Below are 27,488 nucleotides of genomic sequence, written 5' to 3'. Positions count from 1 at the left end.
AAAAAAAGTAGCAGAACAACATTCAAAAAGTTAAACACAGCACTTTGTTCTTTAGTGGAAAGCTCCTTGCTTACGTGGGCAGCTTCTGGCCACATCGGAAAAGAGGTGATAACATTATATTTTGTTTACATTCCTTTGTCAGATACATTTAGTAAACATTAGCAAACTGGTGAAACCGAGCTGTAATGAACTGAGAAGTGATCACTAGATAGATTTTAATATATAAATATGCAATAAAATTCAATGACATCTTTCATAGCAGGTAAACTGTACTTTGGATACAGACAGTATTATTTGTGCACAAAAGCAAATATGTTAACTGTATGGGTAATAAAAAGTAGAAAAGCACATTTTTATTGAATGTTATGTCAGAGCTTTATCCCACTTTAAAGTGAACCTGTGTGTGCTTTGCTTATATTGGAACGTACCTGCCCATGTTATTATTGTTATATAGCACCAACATCTTCCCTAGCGCTGTACATAGTACAAAACAAATATCGGTGAGCATATAAACATGAGACTTTTACTATGTCCAGTCAGAACATCCAGCAATACAAATACATACATAGTTGATGTTTGGTATAAGATATCACCAATGCTGGGGCATGTTCATATGATACATTACGGTAGAATAAGAAACTCTGGGGGGGGCTCTGGCCTTGCAAGCTTACATTCTAGAGCAGTTATGTCCAACCGGTCCTACGAGGGCCGAGATCCTCACACATTTTTGATACAGCTCAAATGAATTGATGGGTCTGAATCAGGATAGGTGTGGTCCATCAGGTAGAACACATTCCTTTCTTTCTCAGTCCATCCTAAACACTGGCATGGATCTGGCCCTCCAGGCCTGGAGTTCGACTCGTGTTCTAGAGGGTAGTGGGTTGGAGACATTAGGGAAAGAGACACGGGTTAGTGGGTGAGGCACTGAGCCTCCAATGCCATCTACAGTAAATTATAGGCTTGTTCTAAAGAGAACCCGAGGCGGGGTTCTCACAATGCTAGCTGCATACAGAGGCTGGGTCTGCCTATAGAGCCCAGCATCTGTTGCTATTTTAATCCCCCCTAAATCCCCCCTGTGCTCTGTAATCCCCCCTAAAACACAGCCGTGCTGCTGACACGCAGCTTGTCAGAGTGGGCTGTGTTTATCTCTTTACTGTCACTCTCGGCGCTCCCCCCACCTCCTGCAGAGCTCCGGTCCCGCCCGCGTCCCTTCCCTCGCCGCTGATTGGAGGGAAGGGACGTAGGCGGGGACCGGAGCTCTGCAGGAGGCGGAGGGAGCGCCGAGAGTGACAGTAAAGAGATAAACACAGCCCGCACAGCGTGACTGTGTTTTAGGGGGGATTACAGAGCGCAGGGGGGATTTAGGGGGATTAAAATAGCAACAGAGGCTGGGCTGTATAGGCAGACCCAGCCTCTGTATGGGGATTGCATTGTGAGAACCCCGCCTTGGGTTCTCTTTAATAGGTGCGTTTTGAGAGTATGTTTGATGGTTTCCAGGCTCGGAGCGTGACTTACAGGCTGTGGGAGAGTTCCAAATAGAGGTGATGCTCGTGAGAAGTCCTGGATGTGGGCGTAAGAGGTTGAGACATGGCTAGAGGGCAAGAGGGTCTCATAGGATGAGTGAAGGTTCCGGGTGGGATGTAGATTAAAGAGGAAATGTAAGGAGGTAATGACTTATGCAGAGCATTGTATGGTAGGGTGCATGTATTGACTTTTTTTTTATCTATGCTTCCTCCCACATTACATCTGGCGTGTTGCCACTGCTGCCAAAGTGGGAAAAGTTTCTAAGAAATAACTGCAGTGTTTGCAGCCCTCATCCTAGCCCGCTGGACCCGTCATTGTCATGACTCCTCCCCATATAGCTAACCTCTAACCCTAGACCTGACATGGAGACCCCTGGGGAGCTTAGAGTCATGGGACAAGTTTATATATCTGGAAGGGCCAGCCCTGGAGTTCAGATAACAAATTATTGTGGGACTGTAACAATCTCCAATCACTGCATCTCGATTTATTATAAAAGTTTACACTGATCTCTAAGGCAGGGCTCACACTTGGCTGGGGATAAGTTTTCCGCATGCAAATAACACTGTGCGTTTTTCAATTAACCATTATTAGCTACTGTGACAAAATATGTGCATTGTATCACTAGATGTGAAGCAGGGCGAGTGAATGCGGTTGCCTTGTCTTCGACCTCGTATCACCTGAAACCGATTCTGCCTGACCACATATCATATGGACTGTACTGATGTTCTTACCTTGCGTCTGAAGATCATTGGTTGGAAGAGTTAAAATGCCCCAAAACGGCACAATTCTTGGTGAAAGATCGTATTTTTGATCAGATTATTCAGGTCATAATGTATGAAAACAGACAAACTGGTGGGCCCAATCAATGTTGAATGTTTGTGATTGTTTCCTTAACCTCTTCTGGATCTTAGTCATTGAAATCTATGCCCTGTTTACTGCTTCTTAAATGGAACCGAGCACCATTTTTAGAACCCGGGACATCTCAATAGCACATTAAAAATGCATTTAAACAATGTAGATCATCAATAGAAAAACTTTCTATTTTACCTCTTCTTTTTACATTTAAAAGTTTAGCAGAGGCTTTTATTACCATAGCAGGGTGCTATTGCGGGAAAGATACGTGTTGCCTGGGGCATGCAGGCGCAGTTGCTGTCAACTTACAAGTCAGCGGTAACAAAACTAGCTGGGGTCGGGAGAACGGAGGATCGTGGAGGACCTGCGCCGGTCCTCTACGATCCTCCGTTCTCCCGACCCCAGCTAGTTTTGTTACCGCCGACTTGTAAGTTGACAGCAACTGCAGGAAGGCTGCAAGGGGCTGGCAGAAGCCCCAGGTATGTGAAACTCTTTGTTTTCATGCAATCTTCAGTTCCGCTTTAAGAGAGGGAACCCTCCAGGTCTTAAGGAGGCTTCCCTTGCTGCTCTAAAGTCCCATTGTCGGTAATCTTCTGGGGGGCCATGCTCAGTGACGGGGGACATCAGAGCAGGGAAAGAAGCCTCAGTTCAGCTTCAGTTGTTATCTATGCAAAAGAGCTTCTCTGAGCTATTTGAGCCAACTGGGTCTACTACAACGTGTATCAAAAAAGGGCGCCTGGAAAAAGGGCGCGGGATATAGAACAAGGTTGAAAACGATATTTAAGCATTATACGTATGAAAACGAATTTTAAATGATAAAATAAGTGTAAACAATAATTTACTTGTTACAACCCTGAAAGCGAAATTTAAAAACGGAAAATAAGTAAAAGCTCCTATAAGCGAAATTTAAAAACGAAAAAATAAGTAAACCACAAAGTTAAAACGAATTTGTAAACGGTATTTGTAATAAACCTTATTCTGTAAACGAAAACTTTTGTTAACACAATCCCTGCAACCGCTATTTCTCGGGCGCCCTTTTTTCCTGTCGGGCGCCCAATAGCCGATATTTTGCATTGCAGTCTATGGCGGCGCCCTTTTTGTCCACTATCCCTGTGCGCCCTTTTTTACTGGCCCGCTACTACAGTCCTGTTTTCAGTGACAAGACAGTATGTGACGGGAAGCTTTGCGTGAGATGGTAAAAAGTGGCGGTCAGTCAGATTTGATGGGAACGATTTGGATTTTTTAATGCTATGGATCTATTCAAAGCGATCATTTCTTCCGAATGATTTTATCGAAAATACGATAGTTTGCTTAAAATTGCACCATTAATGGGCACCTGTAATCTTGTAAAGTAAAGCTGCTGCATGTATTTGCTGTTGTCTATCTCTACAGCATATTCTTTTCTTAGGGGTCGGAGTACTTCCTACCCTGAGGGTCGTTAAAGACATTCCTGTAGAAGTTAATTTTTGCTGTAGTCAGGACATACAATAGGAAGGAAGAGAGTGACTGAGGATATCCATGAAAGATCCATCTGTCACGGGGTCATCCAGGCCACCTCAGGTCACTGTGAAGGACACAGAGCTGTGGAAACCTCTGGGAATGTAGAAGCTGGTCTTCAGAGGCTTCATGTGCCGGAGGCTTCACCCACGTATCATCGTACTCGAGTAGCACTCACTGAATGGCACGGCACGTACTACTGCTCACAGCAAACTGCTCAAATATTTTCACTTCTCTTACGGGTCATTCATTTTCCATAAGGTGATGACATTCCAACAAAGACTTTTTTCTATTTTTAATGTAAAACGATCAATAGAACAATAGCGGTTGATCACAAAACAACTTGGTGATAGATGGATATGATGAATACAAGAAGGTATCCAAAGGCAAATAAGCTAGCATCAGCTGGACACCATTTTTTGCTTGACAAGACCTTTCATCACTCTACAGAGTACTATAGAGTACTAGAGGGTAACTTCTTCGGTTCTGATAAGATGAAGGGGATGCCTAGGCATTTTATAAGTACAGGTAATCCACTTACTTCAACCAGTAGTCCAGCTAATTGACGCTATTGTGCAGGCGTCGATTGTTTAAATGCCTGGCAGAAGTTGAGTACTACCTCCAAAATGTCTAGGAAAACATGATAAAATAGTTTTAAATGTTGATGAAAAAAGGGGTCGACAGCCTCCTCCTTTGGGACCTTTTTTACAGTTTGCCACAAATAGCTCTTTTAATTCTTTTGTTGACCGGTTTCATTTTATATTTAAAACGTGTATACTACCATTCTCAGAAGACAGGGATGGCGCTACCATAGGGGCAACCTGGTAAATTGCCCCAGGGCTGACTGTAGGTCTCCCACCAACTTAAGTATGGTCCCCAGAGCCCCCCAGAGTCTTCAGCAAAGTAGCAACATACCTGTCCCATCAGTCGTGCTTCTCTGTCATTATGAGACTACTTTCTTTGATCAAGAACCGCTGAGATAAGCCTATGTCTACATGCAAAGGACATTGGGTTCAGCGAGTCAGGCTTGACCTATAGCATTGCATAGAGATGTGGACTCCTAGGTGCAATCTCTGTGGCCTTGTACAACATAGTAAGAAGTATTTGTGCACACAATGGGCAAAAATATCTGCATGTCCATTTCGGTGTAATTACAAATTATACATAGAAAGATGGTGTGTTTAATATTGGGAGATACTGATAGGTTTATTTATGTAAAACTAATCAGTTTCGCATATTTATCTTACAAACACTGTTTTCCTTGAGTGTTAGGTTTACTGTGTTTTTCAGCCTATAAGACGTTCCGGAATATAAGACACACCTCGGTTTAGAGGGCAAAAACCAGGGGAAAATTTGTACTAAACCTGGTGCGTCTATATTGCAGGAGCGTCTTGTAGATCAGTGTTTCTCAACATTTTATTGGTATGTACCCCTTTTAGAACCCTGTACTCACCAAGTACCCCTAGCATAGTACAGATTATCACAAGTACCCCTGGACAAATATATACAGTACTTAATCGTAGTACATGATAATTGGTTGTAAACAACTTCCAAGCAGTTACTATTGCTTTTAGGCTACTTTCACACCAAGATGTTGCGTTTTAGGGGAGGTTATGGTCGCATAACGTGCCCCTAACGCAACGTATGGTGGTGTTGAAGTTGGACGTCAGATTGAGCTGCGTTATGCAGCTCTCAAAGCAGCCGCTCCAGGATAGTGATAGAAAGTCCGGATCTTTTTAAGGATTCGGGTCATTTAAATCAGATCATTGAAAAGATCCGGATCTTTGAACCGAATCATTTGAATCATTTTACTAGGAAAGCAGACTGGGGGTGAAATGACTAGCAGGACAGGACTTTCCCTGCACTGTACATTCTGTATGTTCCTGTTTCTTCCAGACAGACATCCACTGTGAACCAAATCTTTCATTGTGATGATCCGGATGATTCGACTCACAAAAAAGATCCGGATCAAATGAACGATTCGTTCATGATCCGGACAACACTACAGTCCCATCAAGAGTCTCCACAGTGCAGTGAATATTAATTAGCCATGTGGCTGGCCGCAGAGGAGGAGGGGAGACCTCCTCCTCCAACATTACTGAGCATGTGCAAACAGTCTAACGTGGCTTAGCCCAGTATAACATACAGAACGTGCAGCGTTACTATGTAACACAACGTGGGCACTGTGAACAGCCCATTGATTTATTATTGCTGTGAGTTAGGCTGCGTTACTGGCTGCTGTAACGTCAGCCTGTAACGTCCCAATGTAAAACCAGCCTAAATTAGCTAAAACACCAATTTGGTGTTTAAATAAGATTTCTCATTTTCTAAAACTCTAAATTTGTTATTCGTGGTTAAAGGGGCACTACAGCTAAAAACTGTAAAATTTAAAATATATGCAAACATATACAAATAAAAAGTACATTATTTCCAGAGTAAAATGAGCCATAAATAACTTTTCTCCTATGTTGCTGTCACTTACAGTAGGCAGTAGAAATCTGAGAGAAGTGACAGGTTTTGGACTAGTCCATCTCTTCATAGGGGATATATTTATTTTCAAAAGCACTAAGTTAATAGCATTTGCTCTGTCCAACTGCCCAAAACTGTGTAGCAAGCAGGGAAGCTGGCCAGCATCATTGTTTAAATCCCTTTTCAGGAATATCTTTATAAAGAATAAAAGCTTTGCTGAGAATCCCCTATCAAGAGATGGACTAGTCCAAAACCTGTCACTTCTGTCAGATTTCTACTGCCTACTGTAAGTGACAGCATTATAGGAGAAAAGTAATTTATGGCTCATTTTACTCTGGAAAAAATGTACTTCTTATTTGTATGTGTTTGTATTTGTATTTGTATGTGTTTGCACATATTTGCACATATTTAAAATTTTACAGTTACAGTTTATTGCTGAAGTGCCCCTTTAAGTATATTACGCCCCTGGAACCATCAGAAGTACCCCTGGGGTATGCATACCACATACTAAGAACCTAGGTTGTAGATGTTCTCCCCCAATTATTGTGTCCTCCTCTTTCTCCTATGTGCCACCTTCTGTTCCCCATGTGTTCTCGTGTGTCCCCTACTGTCCTCAATGTGCCCCCTTCTGTCCCCAAGATACTATAAAAGGTTTTTCTGTATCCCTTTAGCTGTGCATATCTATATACTGGTACACAGAAAAGCACCCTCTAGTAGTGGCTGCAGCACATCTAAAGGGATGCACTTGACAGAAAAAACCCAACTCATGCCCACCATTTGTGGAAAAAGACTCGCAGCTTCCTGTCTGACCTGCTCCACAGCTGGTGAGACTAACCGAGCAGGGCTTAGTGAATTGAAGCATGTTTTTTTCGGGATACTACCAAACTTCTACCGCTTGTGAGAAATCTTAGTGAATTTGGAAATAAAAGTGTAAAATACGTGTAAAATAAGTATAAAATATGATATTTTACTGACCTAAATTATTTTACTGAACTGCCCTTAGTGAATTGAGGCCATGGTCACCCCACACCAACCTTTTTTTTAAGTTAGGTATGTAAATGTTCTGTTGCCTAGAATGGGTAAAATGCTGGATAATCTTTATACCTGTGGACACCAGCAGGTCTACCAGCCTGGCAAAGCCACCCAGCTTTCTGCTGCTGGTTGGGTCTCTCTCACTGGTCTAAAATTCAAGTGCTTATGGGTTTAACCAACATGTGTCGAACTCCAGGCCTGGAGGGCCAGATCCATGCCAGTGTTTAGGATGGACTGAGAAAGAGAGGAATGTGTTCTACCTGATGGACCCACACCTTTCCTGATTCAGACCCATCAATTCATTTGAGCTGTATTAAAAATGTGTGAGGATCTCGGCCCTCGTAGGACCGGTTTGACATACCTGGTTAACCCAATACATAAGTCTGTAGAGTAAAATAAGAATTTTTACTCCATGTCAGACTCATCAATTTTCATCCACAAAGGTGCAGAAGCTGCAGGTAGGAAGCCCTGTTTCCCCAGCTATGAAGCCAAACACTAGAGCTTCCCCTGATTATTCCTCTGCAATGATGGCTTCACAGAGCAGTGACTGATACTTCCTGGCAGCCACCCGCTGTACCAGGAAAATGAGGAGAGTGAGGCCTGAGGAGTATGAGAATGGACTGAAAGGTCTGCCAGTGCTGACAGTGATACATTACTATGTGGAGGAACAGACAGGAAACTGTATCTTTATCTGAGGCCCTTGATAACATGGCAGTTCCTGTTAGGTGCTGACAAGTCATATTTAAGTGTTGATCACTGTTTCCTTTTCTTAAAGGACCACTATCACAACAAAAATAGGCAGTTAAATCTGACAGAACCGACAGGTTTTGGGCCAGTCCATCTGCTCATGGGAGATTCTCAGGGTTTTCTTTCTTTTCAACACCATTCCTGAACAGCAGTTGCAAAGTCTCACTGACAAAATAGTGTGCAAGTGATTAGGAAGGCTGGCTGGTATCTTACTATTTTGGCAGTTAAACTGCTGTTCAGGAAATTGGCTATTGAAAACAAAGAAAACTGTGACAATCCCCCATGAGAAGGTGGACTGGCCCAAAACCTGTCGGTTCTGTCAGATTTTAACTGCTTATCTTTTTTTTTTTTTTTTTTGCGATAGTGGTCATTTACATAAAGGTTGATTTTAAAAGTTGAGACTATTGTCCACTATGCTACCTACTATGTTTCTATGTTGTGTCACTATGTATGCCTAGTCTCTGGACAGACTGATCATTAGCGTGTGTAGCGATCTTATGAGATAATGTTACAGTGTTCTTGACCAAAACTGGTCGTAGGCGTCGCTGTGATCCATATTCCTGGCTCGCGAGGTGAGTATTCAGCCTAATGCTGGGCATACACAGCTTGAGAATGCACCGGTATCGAGCCAGCGGCTCGAAGCCGGCGCGTCACCGCTCGTCCGCGCGGATCGATTCCCGCTCGTCCCCGCGGCTGCTGCTAATCAGCGTTTCGTTTGCTCCCATTGTTCTCCCCGCCGGTATCGAGCGCAGAATCGAGCTGGCGGGGTATCGGACAGGTTGAATATTATCAATCGAGCAATCAACAGCTCGATTGATAATATAAAACGAGCCGTGTATGCCCAGCATTATGCTGGGATTACACCATACAATTTTCTGTTAGATTCTTCTGTTAGATTTTCTGTTAGAATGCATAATTAGATTATTTTGTGTAGAGAATGGTCATTATCTCTGGTGCATTGTCTTCTGGTTATCTCCTGCTGAGTAGAACAATGGCTAATTTCTAGGCAGATAGATGGTAGGATAGATAAATTTCCAACATATTAAATTTATAGAATCTAAAGCCCAATCTACACGATACGATTCTTTGTGCGATTCGATTACGATTCTATTTACGATCCAATTAAATCCGACATGTCCGATCAGGATTTGATTCGATTTGCCATTGCAAAACAATGGCAAATCGAATCAAATCAAATCCCGATCGGACATGTTGACAAGACAAGACAAATAACATTTATATTGCGCTTTTCTCCTGGCGGACTCAAAGCGCCAGAGCAGCAGCCACAAGAGCGCGCTCTATAGGCAGTAGCAGTGTTAGGGAGACTTGCCAAAGGTCTCCTACTGAATAGGCGCTGGCTTACTGAACAGGCAGAGCCGAGATTCGTACCCAGGCCTCCTTTGTCAGAGGCAGAGCCCTTAACCATTACACCATCCAGCCACTAGTATGTTGGATTTAATCGGATCGTAAATAGAATTGTAATCGAATTGCACAAAGAATCGTATGGTGTAGATGGGGCTTAACAGAAAAATCTAACAGAAAATTGTATGGTGTAATCCCAGCCTAGGCTGCTGATAGGATAGTCTTTGCTGGGATTTACGGATTGTGTTGTGCCTGGTGCTGCTAATGTGGCAAATCACGCTTTGCGTCCCCTGCCTCCTTGTAATGTTCACCATATGTGCTGGTTCAGTTATAATGAGCTGGAGTGTCAGGAAAGTGTATAAGGAGGAATGCACAATGTATGATCACCCTGCAGTATGGATCTCTTCCCTGCTGGTTACTCAGATTGGGATGCATTCTCTGATGTGTGTTCTGAGTGCCACTAAACTGTTAACATTTACTTGTTTCTGTTACCACAACCTAATGAATCTCCGCTTAGTAGTGCCTCGCTAAGAGATTCGAGCAGTTTTCTGTCGTATCTTAGGAGTGGCTGTGCAGGTGGTCTGCGGCATCGGGGAGGAAGCTGGTGTAATCATCCCATCAGAGGGCGTTCGTCAGATTGGTAGGGGTGAAGCAGGGGCACAAGGCTTTGTGCTTCTGGTAGGCAGGCCAATGCAAAGACCACACAAGATGCTTCAGCATCATGTATGAAATCTCACATATACATTTGGGTTGAATATTTGGGGAGCAGCCCAATATGGCTGTAATGGTAGGACCTATAGTAACTCTGCAGTAAGTAAAGAGAGGAGTCTTACCTCCAATGAACACTCACTCAGATGGAAACAAGGAGTCTTTATTACAAACAGTTATACTGTAGGCAACACGTTTCACAGGTCTCAGCCCGCTTCCTCAGGTCAATACAAACAGTAACCTTGTTTATGAGCCGTGTGGGGCACGGGCGCCTTTTTAGAACCTGATACTGCACTATTGGGCTCCCGGTGTTCCCCTCTCTACAGGCAGAAGGAGCTCCACTCCCCTTGTGAAGGAACGTCCTGGGACCTGGACCATCACATATACCTGTACATTTGTTGTCAGTGTTTCTGAAATGTTACATTAATACAGTAGAGTTCCCATAGCTCCCAACTGTCCCTCTTTTGGAGGGACAGTCCCTCTTTGGGAACCAAATCCCCCTGTCCCTCTTTCTTCCTCATTTGTCCCTCTTTCAAGACTCATCATGTACAGATCTATGTAAATACAAAATTACACAGAGGTGCCTGGCTCTTCTACTGACCACATATGCTATTGCTCCGTTGTTATTGCCTGATGAAGCGGGATCAAACCTGCGAAACGCGTTGCATATTTGGAGTTCAAAAATAGTATATATTGACAGTCCTTACTACAGTCGTTGTGTGTCTACTTGGAGGAGGTAAGTCCACCACTACTGCCTCTATTTACCAAGAATTTTGTTTTTAAGCTCATTTAGCTTCCTTTTATCCTCTTGCCGCCTCTGTGCTCCTGCATAAGATCTATGTAAATAAACACATTTTTCAGTAGAAAAATACATATAACTGACTCAAAACTTTATTCCCCTCCTTTAAATTGATATATTTCTTATTGTCAAATGTTACAATGCAGGAAAATGAAACAAGATAGAAAGGACCTGTGTGGTTTGAAATATGAAATAACATATTTTTTATGAAATCTTTATGGTTTGTGTGGCTAGGGGTGTGGCAGGGGCATGATTAGAGGTGTGACAGGGGCATGACTAGGGGGTGTGATGGGGCATGATCAGGGGTGTGGCAGGGGCGTGACTAAAGTTTCCCTCTTTCTTATCTCAAAAAGTTGGGAGGTATGGAGTGTCAGTTATCCAGAACTCAACTAACTGGCAGTCTCAAGTAGGGATGATCGGAACCAGCAAATTACGTTCCGCCGGAAATCACGGATTCCGTCAGTGTTAAATTCCGTCGCTATGAAAATTCCGCCGGATTTGTACGAAATTCTGGATTCTGTCGGAAAAAATCTCTCTCTCTCTCTCTCTCTCGTTCTCTCTCTCTCTCGTTACCTACCACACACTGAGACCTGGGTTCAATTCCCAGCCATGGTGAGTTGGCTTTTGACATGCTACAAATCCTTAAGCATGCTACTTTTTCTCTTGGATTGACCATAATGGTACATGCTAGGCTGGCATCAGTATGTAGTGTTGTTGGTGGTATAGCGGTTAAGTCAGTTACCTACCACACACTGAGACCTGGGTTCAATCCCCAGCCACGGTGAGTTGGCTTTCGACATGCTACTTTTTCTCTTGGATTGATCATAATGGTACATGCTAGGCTGGCTTCAGCATGTAGTGTTGTTGGTAGTGTGTGGTAGGCAGTTGACTTAACCGCTATACCGAGACTTTGGTTTAATTCCCAGCCTAGCCTGGGTTCAATTCTCAGCCATGGTATGTAAGCTGGCTTTTGAAAAACTACAATTCCCTGGAAGATGAGACAGGAGGAGAGAGAGAGAGAGATTTTAATTCCACAAAATTCCGCGGAATTAAAAAAATTTCAGCGGAATTCCGTTTTAGAGGTTTAGCAATTCCGTTCCGACCGCCGGAATCCGAATTGAGCTAATTCCGTCCGGAATCGCGGAATTAAGAATTCCACGGAATCCAGCGAGCATCCCTAGTCTCAAGCAAAACAGCCGGCAGTACTTACACTGGTGAAGGCCAACTTCTTAGGCTCTTCTGGGTTCTGCTGTGCTTAAACAACAATTAAAATTGATATGTATATAGAGGCCGAAATACAGTATTTATTTCCTTTTAAACAATACCAGTTGCCTGGAAGCCTTGCTCATCTATGCATATAAACATCCTATTTGTGTACCTTACCTGCATTCATGTTCATTCTGCTGATGTCATGCATGCATGTCCACTCCTGCCAGCTCCCTACCAACCTGGACTCACTTGGCAGTGATTGGTGAATGGGAACATGTGTTTCCTGAGCCAATGTAAAGGGTTTGTGTAATGAATGAACACTGTCACAGCCAGTAACAATGTTCAATCTCAAAAAGTTTACAAAAAGGTTACAGAGTTTCTCTCACAACAGATCTGTTAACTGGGATCTGTGTTCTGAGGTGACAGGAGCTGCTGGAGAGAGATTTTGGTACCTTTTAGACATTTTAACATGTTTTAAACTTCCCATTAACCCTCTTTCTCCCCTCCCATACCTCGTAACCAAAATAAAAATTGTAAAAAAAAAAGTGGCATAAATTGTTGCCTCAGGGACTCTGCTTTTTAAAGCTGATCTGAACTCTTGTGCAAGAGAGAAGAAAAACACAGATAAATCCACTCTGTGTCCATCCTGCATGTGTTTCTAAAGAACAGTCTAATTTTCCCTTCTCAGCAAGTAATGAGCTAGTGTAATTTGAGCTCCCAGCTGTCTGCCAATTCTGTAGAGTTGAGAGCTATTATGTAAACACAGGAGTTTAACCCTTTTACTACACTGAAGCATTTCTGAACAAGCTCTATAAGCTGTAACAAGGAAATGTTTTTTTTTCTGTGAAGGTTATTATGTTGTTGCTTATCTTTTAGAGCAGGGCGGAAGTTCTGAGTTCAGGTCCGCTTTAAATATGTATGTCATGAGGGTATATTACTTTTTTTGTTTATTTTTTGCAAATAAGGGCTTGTAATTACTGAGTACAATAAAAAAGCACAAAACAGAAAGAATACACCTTTATTTTCAAATAAAATACTGCCACCATAAATTGTACCAGAGGCATAATTTAAATGCTGTGATAACCAGGACAAACAGACTAAGGTTCGAGTCCGCAAGTGTCCGGGGGTCCAGGTCCGGGGGCCGCAAAGAGACCGTACGGGTCTCTGCGGTGGCCGCAAGTTGCCACAAGTTGCGGATCCGGAATGTATCAGTTCCGGCTACAATAAAGTAGCCGGAACTAGATACATTGCAGTGCCAGAAAGGCACCGCAAGCATGGGGGATACCGGCGTGTAGTCCGGGCCCCCCAAGTGGCATAGGACTGGTGCTGAAAGCATCCGGTCCTATTGCCAGTGTGATGAGAAACATCCGTTTCTCATTGCACAGCATGGCCGCATGTTCGGGTCATGATCCGGGCCTGGTGCGTGGGTCGGATGATCTGGACCCGAAAAATAGCGCATGTTGGAAAAGTGTCCGGAGTCCGGATCCGATCCGGCTCCGTTCTGTACGGAACGTACGCATGTGAACGTCCGCATAGCCTTTGCATTGCTATGCGGAACGTACGTTCCATTTGTACAGTATACGGTCCGGATCCGATCAGGCGAATCCGGACAGCGAACGCTAATGTGAACCAGGCCTAATAAACTGTGTGGGTTTTATCTTCAGTAGCACTGTTTATTTTCTATGCATTACAAATGTGAAAATAAGGGGAAAAACACAAAAAAATACAATGTACCTCAATTTTCATCCACTATAGGTTTAAAATAAAGTAATTGCTAAAAAAAACACCACAACCACAAAAAGAGACTAATTTGTCCTGAAAGAAAAAACTATATACAGGTATAGATCATTTAGGTGTGATAAGTAGTGATAAAGCTATTTCCAAATGAATGGGAGCAGCACTGAAAGGTGAAAATTGCTCTTGGCTGGAACTGTAGAACAGCCTGTGGCATGAGGTGGTTACATTCGCTTGAATCTGTGATGTCACCTCTCAGCAACAGAATAACTTGCTGCATAAACAATCGGGGTGTCTTTTCAGTGGCTACGCTTTAATTTCCGCAGTTAAGTGACTCGCCCACCATGAAATACACAATGAATGTGGTTAGAAAAGCAGTAACCAATATTTATACTCTTCTATTTTAAAGCTCCTTATCAGATTATCCTAAACTAAAATTCCTTTTTTTTGTGTGCTCCAAGTTGAAGCAATTGAAGTAATTGTATAATTATGTGTTTCTGTATAGCCTGGCTGTAGATTGTGCCCTTTCCAAGCGCGGCAGCCCCTCTCTGCCCAGTCAGAGCAAATTGCATTTTGGAAGCAGTTGTGTAATCACCGAAAGGCAGCGTTTATTTAGTCTGCAGACAAAGGCAGCATTGTTTGGCATCCCTATAAACTGGTGCTGCTGACGATTCCAAGGAAGAGGGGTAAGAGGGGCTAGAGCCGCAGAGGCTGGGGAGGCAAGACCCAATTTCAGCTTTTTTCAGGAGTAACCGGCTGCCATGAGACTAGGACACGCTTTCCAAAATTTCTTCTACATGAAATAATGTGTCTTTGGAAGAGCCGGCCTTGTTAAGCGTTTTCACAACACGTAATTAACGCATCTGTGATTCTGTAACTCGCAGCCCGAGTTCAGACTTGTGTTTCATTGCTGTGTATTGTGTCTAATGTGTGATCATTTTGTAATGCAGAATATTTTGTGCATTGTACAGAGCGTACGTACGGAAACGCCGCCGGTGAGTTGGGCGCAGGGTGAGACGAATGACGGCTCACCCTGCTGCTGCTGAAATTCCAAGGCTGCTTTAAAAACTATTCCACTTCCGAATCCTAGAAACTTGGGGGGAAGGATTTTCCATAAGGCATTGTAGGCACGTGCCTACAGGCGCATGATGATGGAAAGGTGGCTAACTCCCCTCCCAAAGTCCCTCCTTCCTTCTTAATGCAAAGTCCCAAGCAGAGCGTAAATGAGCGGTTACTCACCCAACTCTCGGAATTCCACTGATGAGATCTCCATTCAGCCTGGAGGTACCTAATACTTGGGGGAACCTCTAGCTATCTAACATTTGGGGGCACCTCTAACTACGTAATACTGAGGGTACCTCTGGCTACCTAATACTAAGGGGCCCTTGAGGACTTGTGGCTACTTACGCCGGGCAGGGGAAGTAAGGGAGAAGAGACAGTTGGGCCATTTGTGCAATGTGCGTTACTTAATTGGTGTAGGTAATGTTAAAATACTTAGGTAACGCAGGAGTTGCTAGTGCAACAGTGCACAGTGGATTCAATAATAGACCCTGCAACCGTGGGGGGCCCGGGGGTTATAGGGGCCTGACAAATCCCCCCCCCCCCACCTCGTACATAGTGTGGGGAGCGCTATTATATTTAGTCTACAATGCAGCTGGCCCCTATGGAGGACAACAGATTGTCAGAAGATGATGGGGTGAGGGGGTAATAGGGATGGATGAGCTCACCACAATCACTGGGGGGGGGCGCAGGCGGCTGATGCTACGCCCCTGATGCTACGCTAGTACTGTAAGCACTAAGTAAGGCATACTTACTTAGTACATCTTTTTTAGAGTAAAATGAGCCATAAATGACTTTTCTCCTATGTTGCTGTCACTTACAGTAGGTAGTAGAAATCTGACAGAAGTGTCAGGTTTTGGACTAGTCCATCTCTTTATGGGGGGATTCTCAGGGATTTATTTATTTTCAAAAGCACTTAGTGAATGGCAGTTGCTCTGTCCAACTGTGTAGTGAGCAGGGAGGCTGGCCGGCATAATTGTTTAAATCCTTTTTATAGAATATCTTTATAAAGAATAAAAGCCTTGCTGAGTATCCCCTATGAAGAGATGGACTAGTCCAAAACCTGTCACTTCTGTCAGATTTCTACTACCTACTGTAAGTGACAGCAACATAGGAGAAATGTAATGTATGGCTCATTTTACTCTGGAAAAAACATACTTCTTATTTGTTTAGGTTTGCACATATTTTAAATTCTACAATTTTTTGCCGTAGTGCCCCTTTAAGTTTTTCTGTGGCGTATTTGCATCGGGTGTTGGGGGGATGGTGATGGATGTTAGGTTTAAGGAAGGGGGTTTGTGCCAGGGAGACTAAAGCAGCCCATACACTCAGCCGATTTTCTGGCCGACCGATCGATCAATCGATTGCAAATCGGTTGGCCAATCGACCGATCGACGGCCGATTTCGATCGATTTCGATGGATTTCCATCGAACTTGCAGGGTGGAAAATTTAGGTCGATCTGATGAGATTGCTTATCAGTTTGCATTGGCCTTAATGGAAATCTGATGGCAAAAAAATGCCATCAGATCGAATTTCATTAGATTTCAAACTGAAATCTATTGGAATTCTATCCTGGTAAAAAATGTTCTAAAAACGCATCAGATAGATCATCAGATGCATTTCTTATCTATCTGTTGCCAATCTGACGAGTGTATGGGCACCTTAAGGTTAGGCTTCAGGAGTACTGGTTAGGATTAGGTATTGGAGGGAGCAGGATTCTGTGTGAGAGCAGGGTAAAGGCCCATACCCACTACAAGATTTTCACAGTGATTTTTCCAGCGACCAGTGATTTTTTTTGAGCAATGATCAATCGTTTCTGCGTTCTCACGACGTGGTGGGTACAGGCGCACATTTACACGAAAGACATCTGTCGACGTGCATTGATAATGATCGTCATGATGGATTGGATCTTTAAGATCTCAGACGTCTCCCTCGCAAAGGACCGCGATTGCTTGCCCGTCGTGTGCTATCACATCATGTCGGTTGTTCCCGCGGATAGGAAGATGGATTGGGGAACCTCGTTCGTCAGGCGGCAGCGCTGTGAGGTTTCCCGATCCTTCTTCAGGTGATTATTCAGCTTTAGGTTTAGCTGTAGTAATATTTACAGATAATTGACTGATGAAAACGATCACTCTAAAATAGTTAAATATCGGTGAATGTTACCGATATTCTACTATCGACTATATCCTGGCACCCAAATTTCCTGGCATTGTTATTTCACATTCGTGCTTATATCGATATAGTAAAACTTCTGTGCATGATGTAGGTCTTAAAGTGACACTGAAGCAAAAGAAAAAACAAAAACCTTATGATATAATTAATTGTACGTGTTGGACGGATAATGAATAGAACATAAGTAGCAAAGAAAACAGTCTCATATTTTTTTTTAATAATGTTCCATCATTCTCTAATATTTACAGTTTACAAATTACACTCTGTATTTTAAATGAATAAACAGAGCAGAGTTATTGACCCTTTGAACTTCCTGGCAGTAAAACCTTAAAGGAATACTTAAGTCAGCTAAAAAAAAAAGACTTTTACTCACCCGGGGCTCTCCTCAGCCCCCTGCAGCTGAACGGTGCCCTCGCCGTGTCCCTCCGATGCGCCTGGACTCACCGGCGGCCACTTCCGGTTTGGCCGTCACCGGCCGACAGGCTGGGAACGCGGCTGATTAGCCACGTTCCCGGCCGCAATAGCGCCCTCTATAATGCTATTGCGGCCGGAAACGCGGATAATCAGCCGCGTTCCCAGCCTGTCGGCCGGTGACGGCCAAACCGGAAGTGGCCGCCGGCGAGTCCAGGCTCATCGGAGGGACACGGCAAGGGCACCGTTCAGCTGCAGGGGGCTGAGGGGAGCCCCGGGTGAGTAAAAGTCATTTTTTTAGCTGACTTAAGTATTCCTTTAAACAAACAAGAAACCGTGAGAGGCAGGTTGTGATAAGTGCTTTAGAAAACAGCACTGTAGCCAGTCGGAGAGCTCAGAGAAGCTCTTTTGCATAGATAACTGAAGGTTCTTAACTCTTCCTGTACTGGAAACAATATAAGACTCATATCTGTCCTTCTAATGTTCCATTTCCTAGCTGTACTACACATACAAAGCGTTATCTCATAAGTTTATTTTCACTTCCGATTCCCTTTATCATGTATAAAACAACATCCAGTGTGTGTATCCCATTACAGAGTATGGCCAGCTTCCCTTGTAAGTTGTGAGTAATGAGTTTTGTATATATAAAGAGCGGATGCCGGACGTGGAGCAAATGCTCATGTCCCAGGCTCTTTCTGTTCCGTAAATGGAATTTAATCTAATATAACATAAATAAACACAGTGCTAGATTAATGGCCCCTAAGATTAGGACTTTACGAAGTAGATACTTTAACTGCGTTTAATGATTTTTTTATGTCTTTGTTTCCTTTCAGTCCCCAAGAAACTCCTGCATGAATCGCAGCCAAAGTCAACAAATTACCACGGAGTGCGGCAAACACACTTCCCACCGCGGCCGGGGCTCTACGATCGCAATGTGATTGGAGATGGGGCCTTCTTCTCGGACCCCGCCTTCATAACGGAACACCTTCCACCAGGTACTGTGACGTTCAGCCACAAAAGTCAAGATGAATGACTCTTCTTTTACTTCATTTTTCAGAAAGGAACAAACGTGGTCTTCTGCTTAACCACTTAAAGGACTTCCGAGGCCAAAATTAATAAAATCACACTATACCTTTTTTTTTGCAGAATCCACGGAGGACGTCCTGCCCGTCCTCCGCTCTGTTCCGCCATCAATGCACGTCTTATTGTTCCCCTACGGCTCGGCCCGACCCCACCGAACGGGTCGCATGGATGCCACCTCTAATATGGCCGCCGCCTTGCTCCGCGGCTGCGCAGTACGCTTTGTCGCTAGCGCGACTGCGCAGCCTATTGCCCGCCTCCCGCCGCGTACTAGGTCCCGGCATGCTCCCCAAGCGTACGTCGGGCGGGCGCACACAGGCTGCGCAGTCGCGCTAGCGACAAAGCGTACTGCGCAGCCGCGGAGCAAGGCGGCGGCCATATTAGAGGTGGCATCCATGCGACCCGTTCGGTGGGGTCGGGCCGAGCCGTAGGGGAATGATAAGACGTGCATTGATGGCGGAACAGAGCGGAGGACGGGCAGGACGTCCTCCGTGGATTCTGCAAAAAAAAGGTATAGTGTGATTTTATTAATTTTGGCCTCGAAAGTCCTTTAAGGTCCCCAGGCTTAATCCCCCCCCCCATGACCAGCTCTTCTTTTTTTCTTAGCTGGGCTGTGCAGTTTTTTCAGCCTCCTGCACAGCCCAGCTATGGAGCCCAGCGATCGGACTCACCTCCTTGTTTTGTCCCTAAGAGGACATGTCGCCGGAGGGGTCCGATCGCTGTGGCAGTTTTTTGGTTTTTTTTCCGCAGCCTGTATGAGGCTGTTTCTCCCTCCTTACCCTTCCCTACTCCCTTCCGAGATTCTATATTGAACAGGACGGCGATCCGTCCTGTTCCGCCTCTCATAGGCATCAGCCTATGAGAGGACGGCGATCCCCGGCCAATCAGAGGCCGGGGATTGCCGATCTCATACAGCACTGCTGGAGATTGCAGCGCTGTATGCATGTAAAAAAAGGGGATTTATTTCCCCTTTCATTTACAAACAGCCTGTTAGCCACAATCGGAGGCTAGCAGGCTAATCACGATCGCGCATGCGTGCGGCCGTTCCCTGGGAAACTGCAACTCCAGGACTTGACGCCAATCGGCATTAGGCGGTCCTGAGGCTGCCGCTGCGTTCACACCCATTGGCGTGAGGCGGTTGTCATGTTAAACTGCATCATTCATTTGGATGCTGTTTATAGAAATCATTAAAGAGAATCTGTACTCTAATATTCTTACAATAAAAAGCATACCATTCTATTCATTATTTTCTCCTGTGCCCCTCTGTGCTGTTTCTGCCACTCTCTGCTGCAATCCTGGCTTGTAATTAACAGTTTTAGGCAGTGTTTACAAACAAACTAACCAGCTTCTAATAGGCTCAGCTAAGCATAGTGTATGAGTCATTCAGAGTATGCAGGGGGCCTGCAGAGGGTGTGTATCGCTTCTACCAATCACAAGCAGCCCTGCACATTCCACACAATCAAGCTTTAGCCCAACAAACAGGACAGAGGAAAGATACATTGATTTATTACAGAGACAGTGCAGTTAGGAAAGACTGCAGTAAGCCAGAGCAGATTAGAACAGGCATAGGAACTTATAGGATAGAAGAACTAAGGCTGAAAAAATTGTTACAGAGTCTCTTTAAAGTTGCATGGTTCAAACCTTGCAAATTTAATGACAAAAACGTGTCTGGACTACTTTAAATGGCACCTTACTTGTCACATTATTTATTGTGTGATTGTGTTGTTATATGCCTATAAACAGGAGCCTGTGCTTGTATCAAGTGAACACTTTTCACACATGGTGCAGTGCTATTTGCAAGCGGGAAGGCTATTTTCACACATGGGGCTTGATTCACTAAACCGTGATATCTCAAATATCACACCTAACAAAGATATCACACCTTATCAAAGCTAACACACCTTATCAGAGTAGCATAGAGAGCGCTAGGAACCCGCAGGGGCTCGGGGCAGGACGAGTGCCATTGCCAATTAGCAGGCATAAGTTCCAAGCACTCGTTATGCTACTCTGATAAGGTGTGATTTATTTAATAATGTGTGATGTCTTTGATAAGGTGTGATATCTTTGATAAGGCGTGATATTTGAGTTATCCCGGTTTAGTGAATCAAGCCCAAGACCATTGTATGCAGATGGCGCCGACAGAGAAACTGTATGCCCCTCCCCCTAAACGTGCATGCAAGTGATGTCAGACTTCACTTGGTACCATCCCTTCAGTCACATGCACATTTCCAGACAGGAAGCGTGTCACGTGACTTCACTGCGATGCACCTTGCTTGTGGTGCTATTGGCGGCAATGCAATAGTGTGCCATGCCACACCGCTTGTACCACTTGGCAACACGCTGCTGGGTCTGGGTCAATCAAAGCGCTTTCGTTGCATGGCAACGCATCGCATATACTGTGGCCTATCTCACATTGATTATAATTAAAATATTCAAACAAGAGGCGCAGATATTAACACCCTTCTCATAGATATGTGCCAATGTCCGTAGGTAGTGCGCTGTATACAGTCCACACATTTTTTAAAGAATTGTATAAATAGCGCAACACAGTCTTATTGCAGGGAACGGAGGCGCCAAAACGATAAAAGGAAGCTAAATGAGCTTAAAAAACAAATTCTGGTAAATAGAGGAGGTAGTGGTGGACTTACCTCCTCCAAGTAGACACACAACGACTGTAGTAAAGACAGTCAATATATTTTATTTATGAACTCCAAATATGCAACGCGTTTCGCAGGTTTGATCCCGCTTCATCAGGCATTAACAACGGAGCAATAGCATATGTGGTCAGTAGAAGAGCCAGGCACCTCTGAACTGTCTTTACTACAGTCGTTGTGTCTCTACTTGGAGGAGGTAAGTCCACCACTACCTCCTCTATTTACCAGAATTTGGTTTTTAAGCTCATTTAGCTTCCTTTTATCCTCTTGGCGCCTCTGTTCTCCTGCATAATATTGAGTCCACCCTGGGTGGAGAGTTGAACCCCCTTTTTCTCATCTACAGAGAGCGACTTCTTATTCCTGAGTGGGGTCAGGAAAATCTCCCCACCTGCCTTTACAGTGGTTGCCTAATGGTAACCCTGGTTTGTGAGTATTAATATTTACTCTATTTAGTAACCATTTACCAGTACATATTACACTATTGGGACTCTTGGTGTTCCGTGTTTTTATTGCAGGGAACATATGCAACATCATTTTCTCATGTATCCTCCCCCACACCCGATAGGAAAGGGACTCACCCTTTGTTAAGACCACCGTTCTGGTCTAATTGCTCCCTGGTCAACCCCGACCACATCGATCTCTAGATTGATGAGACAAGAGGTAACGGTATACAAACCGCTTATCCTCTTCAATAGGTAATATCCCAACCCCTCCAAATAAAAGCGTAATACTGATTGTATAAGTTCAAATCTCAAATTTTATTGCACTTACAATCCTACCTAGTTAAAAACAGGCGGAAGTTTTTCCACGAGCTCTCCCCCATTTCGGTGGCCTCTTGAGGGCTCTCTCTATAATGTCAAGGCGAATTGCCCCACCGCGGTACCCAGGATGTGGCAGCAGAGTGCCGGGAAGACAGGCGGACGGGGCTGAGGGAGTGAATGTCTGTGCGCGCATCAGCCACTTATCAGCAGTACGCCTTGACGCTATCGAGAGAGCCCTCCATAGGCCACCGAAATCGGGGAGAGCCCATGAAAAAAACTCAAGCCTGTTTTTAACTACGAAAGATTGTAAGTGTGATAAAATTTGAGATTTGGACATACATACAGTATTTCGCTTTTATTTGGAGGTGTTGGAATATTACCCATTGAAGAGGATAAGCAGCCTGATGAGACAAGAGACAACGGTTATACAATCTAGAGATCGAGGTGGTCGGGGTTGACCAGGGAGCAATTAGACCAGAACGATGGTCTTAACAAAGGGTGAGTCCCTTTCCTATCGGGTGTGGTGGGGGATACATGAGAAAATGATGTTGCATATGTTTAAGTGCATTACAGAGGAAAAACGTTCCTTGCAATAAGACTATGTTGCGCTATTTATACAATTCTTTAGAAAATGTGTGGACTGTATACAGCGCACTACCTACGGACATTGGCACATATCTATGAGAAGGGTGTTGATATCTGCGCGTCTTGTTTGAATATTTTATATTAATCAATGTGAGATAAGCCACAGTATCCATGATGGGTTGCCAATGCAACAAAAGCGCTTTGATTGACCAGACCCACCAGCATGTTGCCAAGTGGTACAAGCGGTGTGGCATGGCACACTCTTGCAGTGCCGCCAATAGCACCACAAGGTGCATCGCAGTGAAGTCAAGAGACAAGAGACAACGGTTATACAATCTAGAGATCGAGGTGGTCGGGGTTGACCAGGGAGCAATTAGACCAGAATGGTGGTCTTAACAAAGGGTGAGTCCCTTTCCTATCGGGTGTGGTGGAGGTTACATGAGAAGATGATGTTGCTTGCATATGTTGAAGTGCATTACAGAGAAAAAACGTTCCCTGCAACTGTGTTGTGCTATTTTCGCCTTGATTAATGGCCACTGTGATGGGGGAGTGGTTGGGAAGAGTATCACAACCAGGGCTGTGGAGTCGGTCGTATTGTTTAAAAGGAAATAAACATGGCAGTCTCCACATTCCTGTCACTTTTGGTGTCCTTTAAGGTGGTAAGTTCTTCTGGTGTAGGCACCGATGTGAATTGTTCCAATTTCTACGTACAGAACAGCATATGGGTGGTATGTAAATATACATTATGCTCAGCGCTCTCTGCGGTTGGCTTCTCTGTCTTTCATAATTAGTGATTTATTATGAATAGTGCAGCCTTTCTCAGAGGCCAGCAGAGACAAAACAGTCATCTGTGTAGTAATTGCTGAATGAAACGTGTAACTCCAGTGCTGATGATCTCCTAGCCGGCTTACCAGGTCACAGGCGGAAATGGTGTTTGGCCTAAATTTAATAAGCTAACAAGAGGAAATGATTAATAGGTCTGTCTGCGGCCTAATTGGCTCCTGATAAGGAGCAGGGCTGTGTAATACGAGCAGATGCAGCAGAAGCAGCCCTGGGCAGAGTGTGCAGGACACCATGTCAGGACTGAATTTCAAAAGATTAAGTTAGACTAATAGAGGGAAAGAGAGTGAGTGTGTGAGTGAGTGTGTGTGAGTGTGAGTGAGTGTGAGTGTGAGTGAGTGTGAGTGTGTGTGAGTGTGAGTGAGTGTGTGTGTGAGTGTGTGTGTGAGTGTGTGTGTGTTTTGTGTGAGTGTGTGTGTGTGTGTGTTTTGTGTGAGTGTGTTTTGTGTGAGTGTGTGTGAGTGTGTTTTGTGTGAGTGAGTGTGAGTGTGTGTGAGTGTGTGTGTGTGTGTGTGTGTGAGTGTGAGTGAGTGTGTGTGTGTGTGTGTGTGTGAGAGTGTGTGTGTGTGTTTTGTGTTTTGTGTGAGTGTGTGTGTGTAGTGTGTGGTGTGTGGTGTGTGTGTGTGAGTGTGTGGTGAGTGTGTGTGTGTGTGTGTGTGTGTGTGTGTGTGTGTGTGTGTGTGTGTGTGTGTGTGTGGAGTGTGTGGGGTGTGTGTGTGTGTGTGTGCGTGTGTGTGCGTGTGCGTGTGCATGTGCGTATGTGTGTGTGTGTCTTTCTCCTTCCAGTGCACTCTGTTGTTGTTTGTTCTAAAGTAAGCAAACATTCCACAGTGATGCACCAGCCAGCAGTAAAGATGTTGCCACCTGTGCTAAACTGAAGCATGTAAATCAGGGAGAGGAAAGATTTTACAATGGACAAACACTGACTTAATAAATTATAAATTAAAGGACCACTATCTCGAAAATTGTAAAATTTAAAATGCATGTAAACACATACACATAAGAAGTAAATTTCTTCCAGAGTAAGTGAGCTGTAAATTACTATTCTCCTATGTAGCTGTCACAGTAGGTAGCAAAAATCTGGCAGAGCTGACAAGTTTTGGACTAGCCCATCGCCTTAACCCCCTTGGCGGTATGAAAAATACCGCCAGGGGGAAACGCAACAGTTTTTTTAAATTTTTTTTTTTTTTTTATCATGTAGCGAGCCGAGGGCTCGCTACATGATAGCCGCTGCTCAGCGGCATCCCCCCGCCCGCTTCGATCGCCTTCGGCGATCACCGATCAGGAAATCCCGTTCAAAGAACGGGATTTCCTGGAGGGCTTCCCCCGTCGCCATGGCGACGGGGCGGGATGACGTCACCGACGTCAGCGACGTCGGGACGTCATTGGGAGACCCGATCCACCCCTCGGCGCTGCCTGGCACTGATTGGCCAGGCAGCGCTCGGGGTCTGGGGGGGGGGGGCCGCGCGCCGCACCGGATAGCGGCGATCGGGCGCGCGGCGGCGGCGATCGGGGTGCTGGCGCAGCTAGCAAAGTGCTAGCTGCGTCCAGCAAAAAAAAAATTAAGTAAATCGGCCCAGCAGGGCCTGAGCGGCACCCTCCGGCGGCTTACCCCGTGTCACACACGGGGTTACCGCTAAGGAGGTTAAGGGGGATTACCAGGGTTTTGTTTATTCTCAAAGGCACTTAGTAAATGGCAGTTGCTTTGTCTAACTGCCAAACAAGTGTACGGTGAGCAAGCAGGCTGGCCAGCATCATTGTATAAATCTTTTTTTTTTCGGGGAATGTCTTTATAAATAATAAAAGCCTTGCTGAGAATCCCCCATGTAGAGATGGGCTAGTCCAAAACCTGTCGGTAATATCGGATTTCTGCTACCTACTGTAAGTGACAGCAACATAGGAGAAAAGTAATTTATGGCTCATTTTACAACGGAAGATACACACTTTTTATTTGTATGTGTTTACATGTATTTTACATTTTACGATTTTCACGATAGTGGTCCTTTAATATTGAAAAAAAAAAGCAATTTTATTCATGAAGTTATACGCAGTAAAAATTCCTCTTGCAGGCCCAGTTCACAGTGCTCAGTTGTGTTACAGTATAATTCTTCATGTCACCTCACTGCCCTTTCTTCTGTACCTGTTCACAGTACTGCGCTGTAACTGATCGCTTTATTCTTAAAGAGGAACTCCAGCCTAAACAAACATAATGTCATTAAGTTACATTAGTTATGTTAATTAAAATAGATAGTTAATATAATATCTTACCCACACTGTTTTAAAAGAACAGGCAAATGCTTGATTTCATGAGGGCAGCCATCTTTTTGGTTGAAAGGAGGTGACAGGGAGCATGAGACACAGTTCCAACTGTCCTGTGTCCTGAGCACCTCTCCTAGTTGCTAGGCAACGTGAACAACAACATAGGAAATCCCATCATGCTTTGCACAGCATCAGGGAAAAAAAGCCCGGACAGTTTTCTTTGATGGGTGGAGCTTAGCTAAAAATGCAGCTAAAAATGATGCTTTGGTAAGAAAAACAAAGTTCTGATGCTGTGAAACTGTTACACACCAAGCCTTTTCAGTGCTGCTGAGTAGATTTTTAGTCCGGAGGTTCACTTTAAGGTACATAAATCTGTTGTTTGGCCTCTAGTGTTTTTCATGTGGCACAAGTGCCCTGGGAGATGGGACAGTAAGCAGCACCTGGTCGGGATGGTGAGAAGGCACCTGCTGGTGCACTGGTGAGCGTAAGCTCTGCTGCCTACACTCTGCATGGCAAGCGGGCAGACACATAGATGTGGTAGGCCTGGGGACCCGGCAGGCTCCATAGATATTCAATAAGTTTCATGCTGAAATCTATTGAACATCTGTGCCTAGTGTGTGCAAGCATTGGATCCCCCTCGAATCTCGTGGCCACCTATTAGTGTATGGCCACCTTTAGAACTGAAAAAGTTGCTTCACAGGAGTGATGAGAAATCTTCTAGAACAGAACACTAAGCCGCCATTTCAGTTTTTCCATTGCAAATCACAAGGACTGTCCCAGGGCAGATAAAGAAAGACTTCAGTTGGCAACAACCGCAAATCTGATTGGAGCTTCCGTTATTTTAGCTCCCTCATGTGCAATAAGACCGCATCTCATTGGTTGTCCTGTCCAGTATTCTTCATGTCTTTTTGTGCTGTTTACCAATAGACCAGAAGAAAGGCCTGGCAGCTGCTTTCTATCCAGTGGATGATCAGCTTTCTATGGAAGAGGTAGAACACCCTATCTCCAATCGTACCATGGCACCTGTAGGGCACAGCAGCGGCGAGATGGCACTGATCAGCAACATGCTGGCAGCTTATTCTTTCATCACAGGTATGTCACACTCAAAAGTCATATTAGTAATGCTCATCTATCTTTATGATTTACTGTAATGACCAAATACCACATGCCCAATGCAGTTGTGCTTTTAACCCCCCTGGCGGTATGATAAATGCGGCTGCGCGGCCGCGGGAGGGTTTTTTTCAAATTTTTTTTTTTAAGCATGTAGCTAGCCTAGCGCTAGCTACATGCTTTCCCCCTCCCTGCGGCGTCCCCCCCGTACCTACAGATCGCCGCCGGCGCCGCTTTCCCATAAGGAAATCCCGTTCTGAACAGGATTTCCTTGAGGGCTTCCCCTGTCGCCACGGCAATAAACGGAGTGACGTCATCGACATCGCCGACGTCGTGACGTCACAGGGAATCCCGATCCACCCCATAGAGCAGCCTGGACGCGATTGGCCAGGCTGCGCAAGGGGTATGCGGGGGGGGGGGGGCTGTTTCCGCGGCGGGTAGCGGCGCATCGGCGGTGGGCAGCGTCGATCAGACCAAACACGCAGCTAGCAAAGTGCTAGCTGCGTGTTTGAAAAAAAAAATTATGTAAATCGGCCCAGCAGGGCCTGAGCGACACCCTCCGGCGGCTTACCCCGTGTCACACACGGGGTTACCGCCAAGGAGGTTAATAGAAGATGTAAATGTTT

The 27,488-nt window shown here is 44.7% G+C and overlaps 1 protein-coding gene across 1 annotated transcript in view; it reads left to right on the top strand.

The window, feature by feature from the left end:
* The window catches only part of LOC137571286 (protein eva-1 homolog C-like), a 216,581-nt gene that overhangs the window by 170,713 nt on the left and 18,380 nt on the right, over window positions 1–27,488 (top strand). The window contains exons 4-5 of the mRNA XM_068280204.1: window positions 18,407–18,568; window positions 26,680–26,844. Coding sequence (XP_068136305.1) covers window positions 18,407–18,568; window positions 26,680–26,844 — 327 coding nt within the window. The remainder of the gene's footprint in view (window positions 1–18,406; window positions 18,569–26,679; window positions 26,845–27,488) is intronic.

The sequence above is a fragment of the Hyperolius riggenbachi genome, chromosome 4, assembly GCF_040937935.1.
Source record: "Hyperolius riggenbachi isolate aHypRig1 chromosome 4, aHypRig1.pri, whole genome shotgun sequence".
Classification (NCBI taxonomy): Eukaryota; Metazoa; Chordata; class Amphibia; order Anura; family Hyperoliidae; genus Hyperolius; species Hyperolius riggenbachi.
The sequence above is the reverse complement of the archived record's forward strand: the minus strand, read 5'-3'. Positions and strand labels throughout refer to the sequence as shown.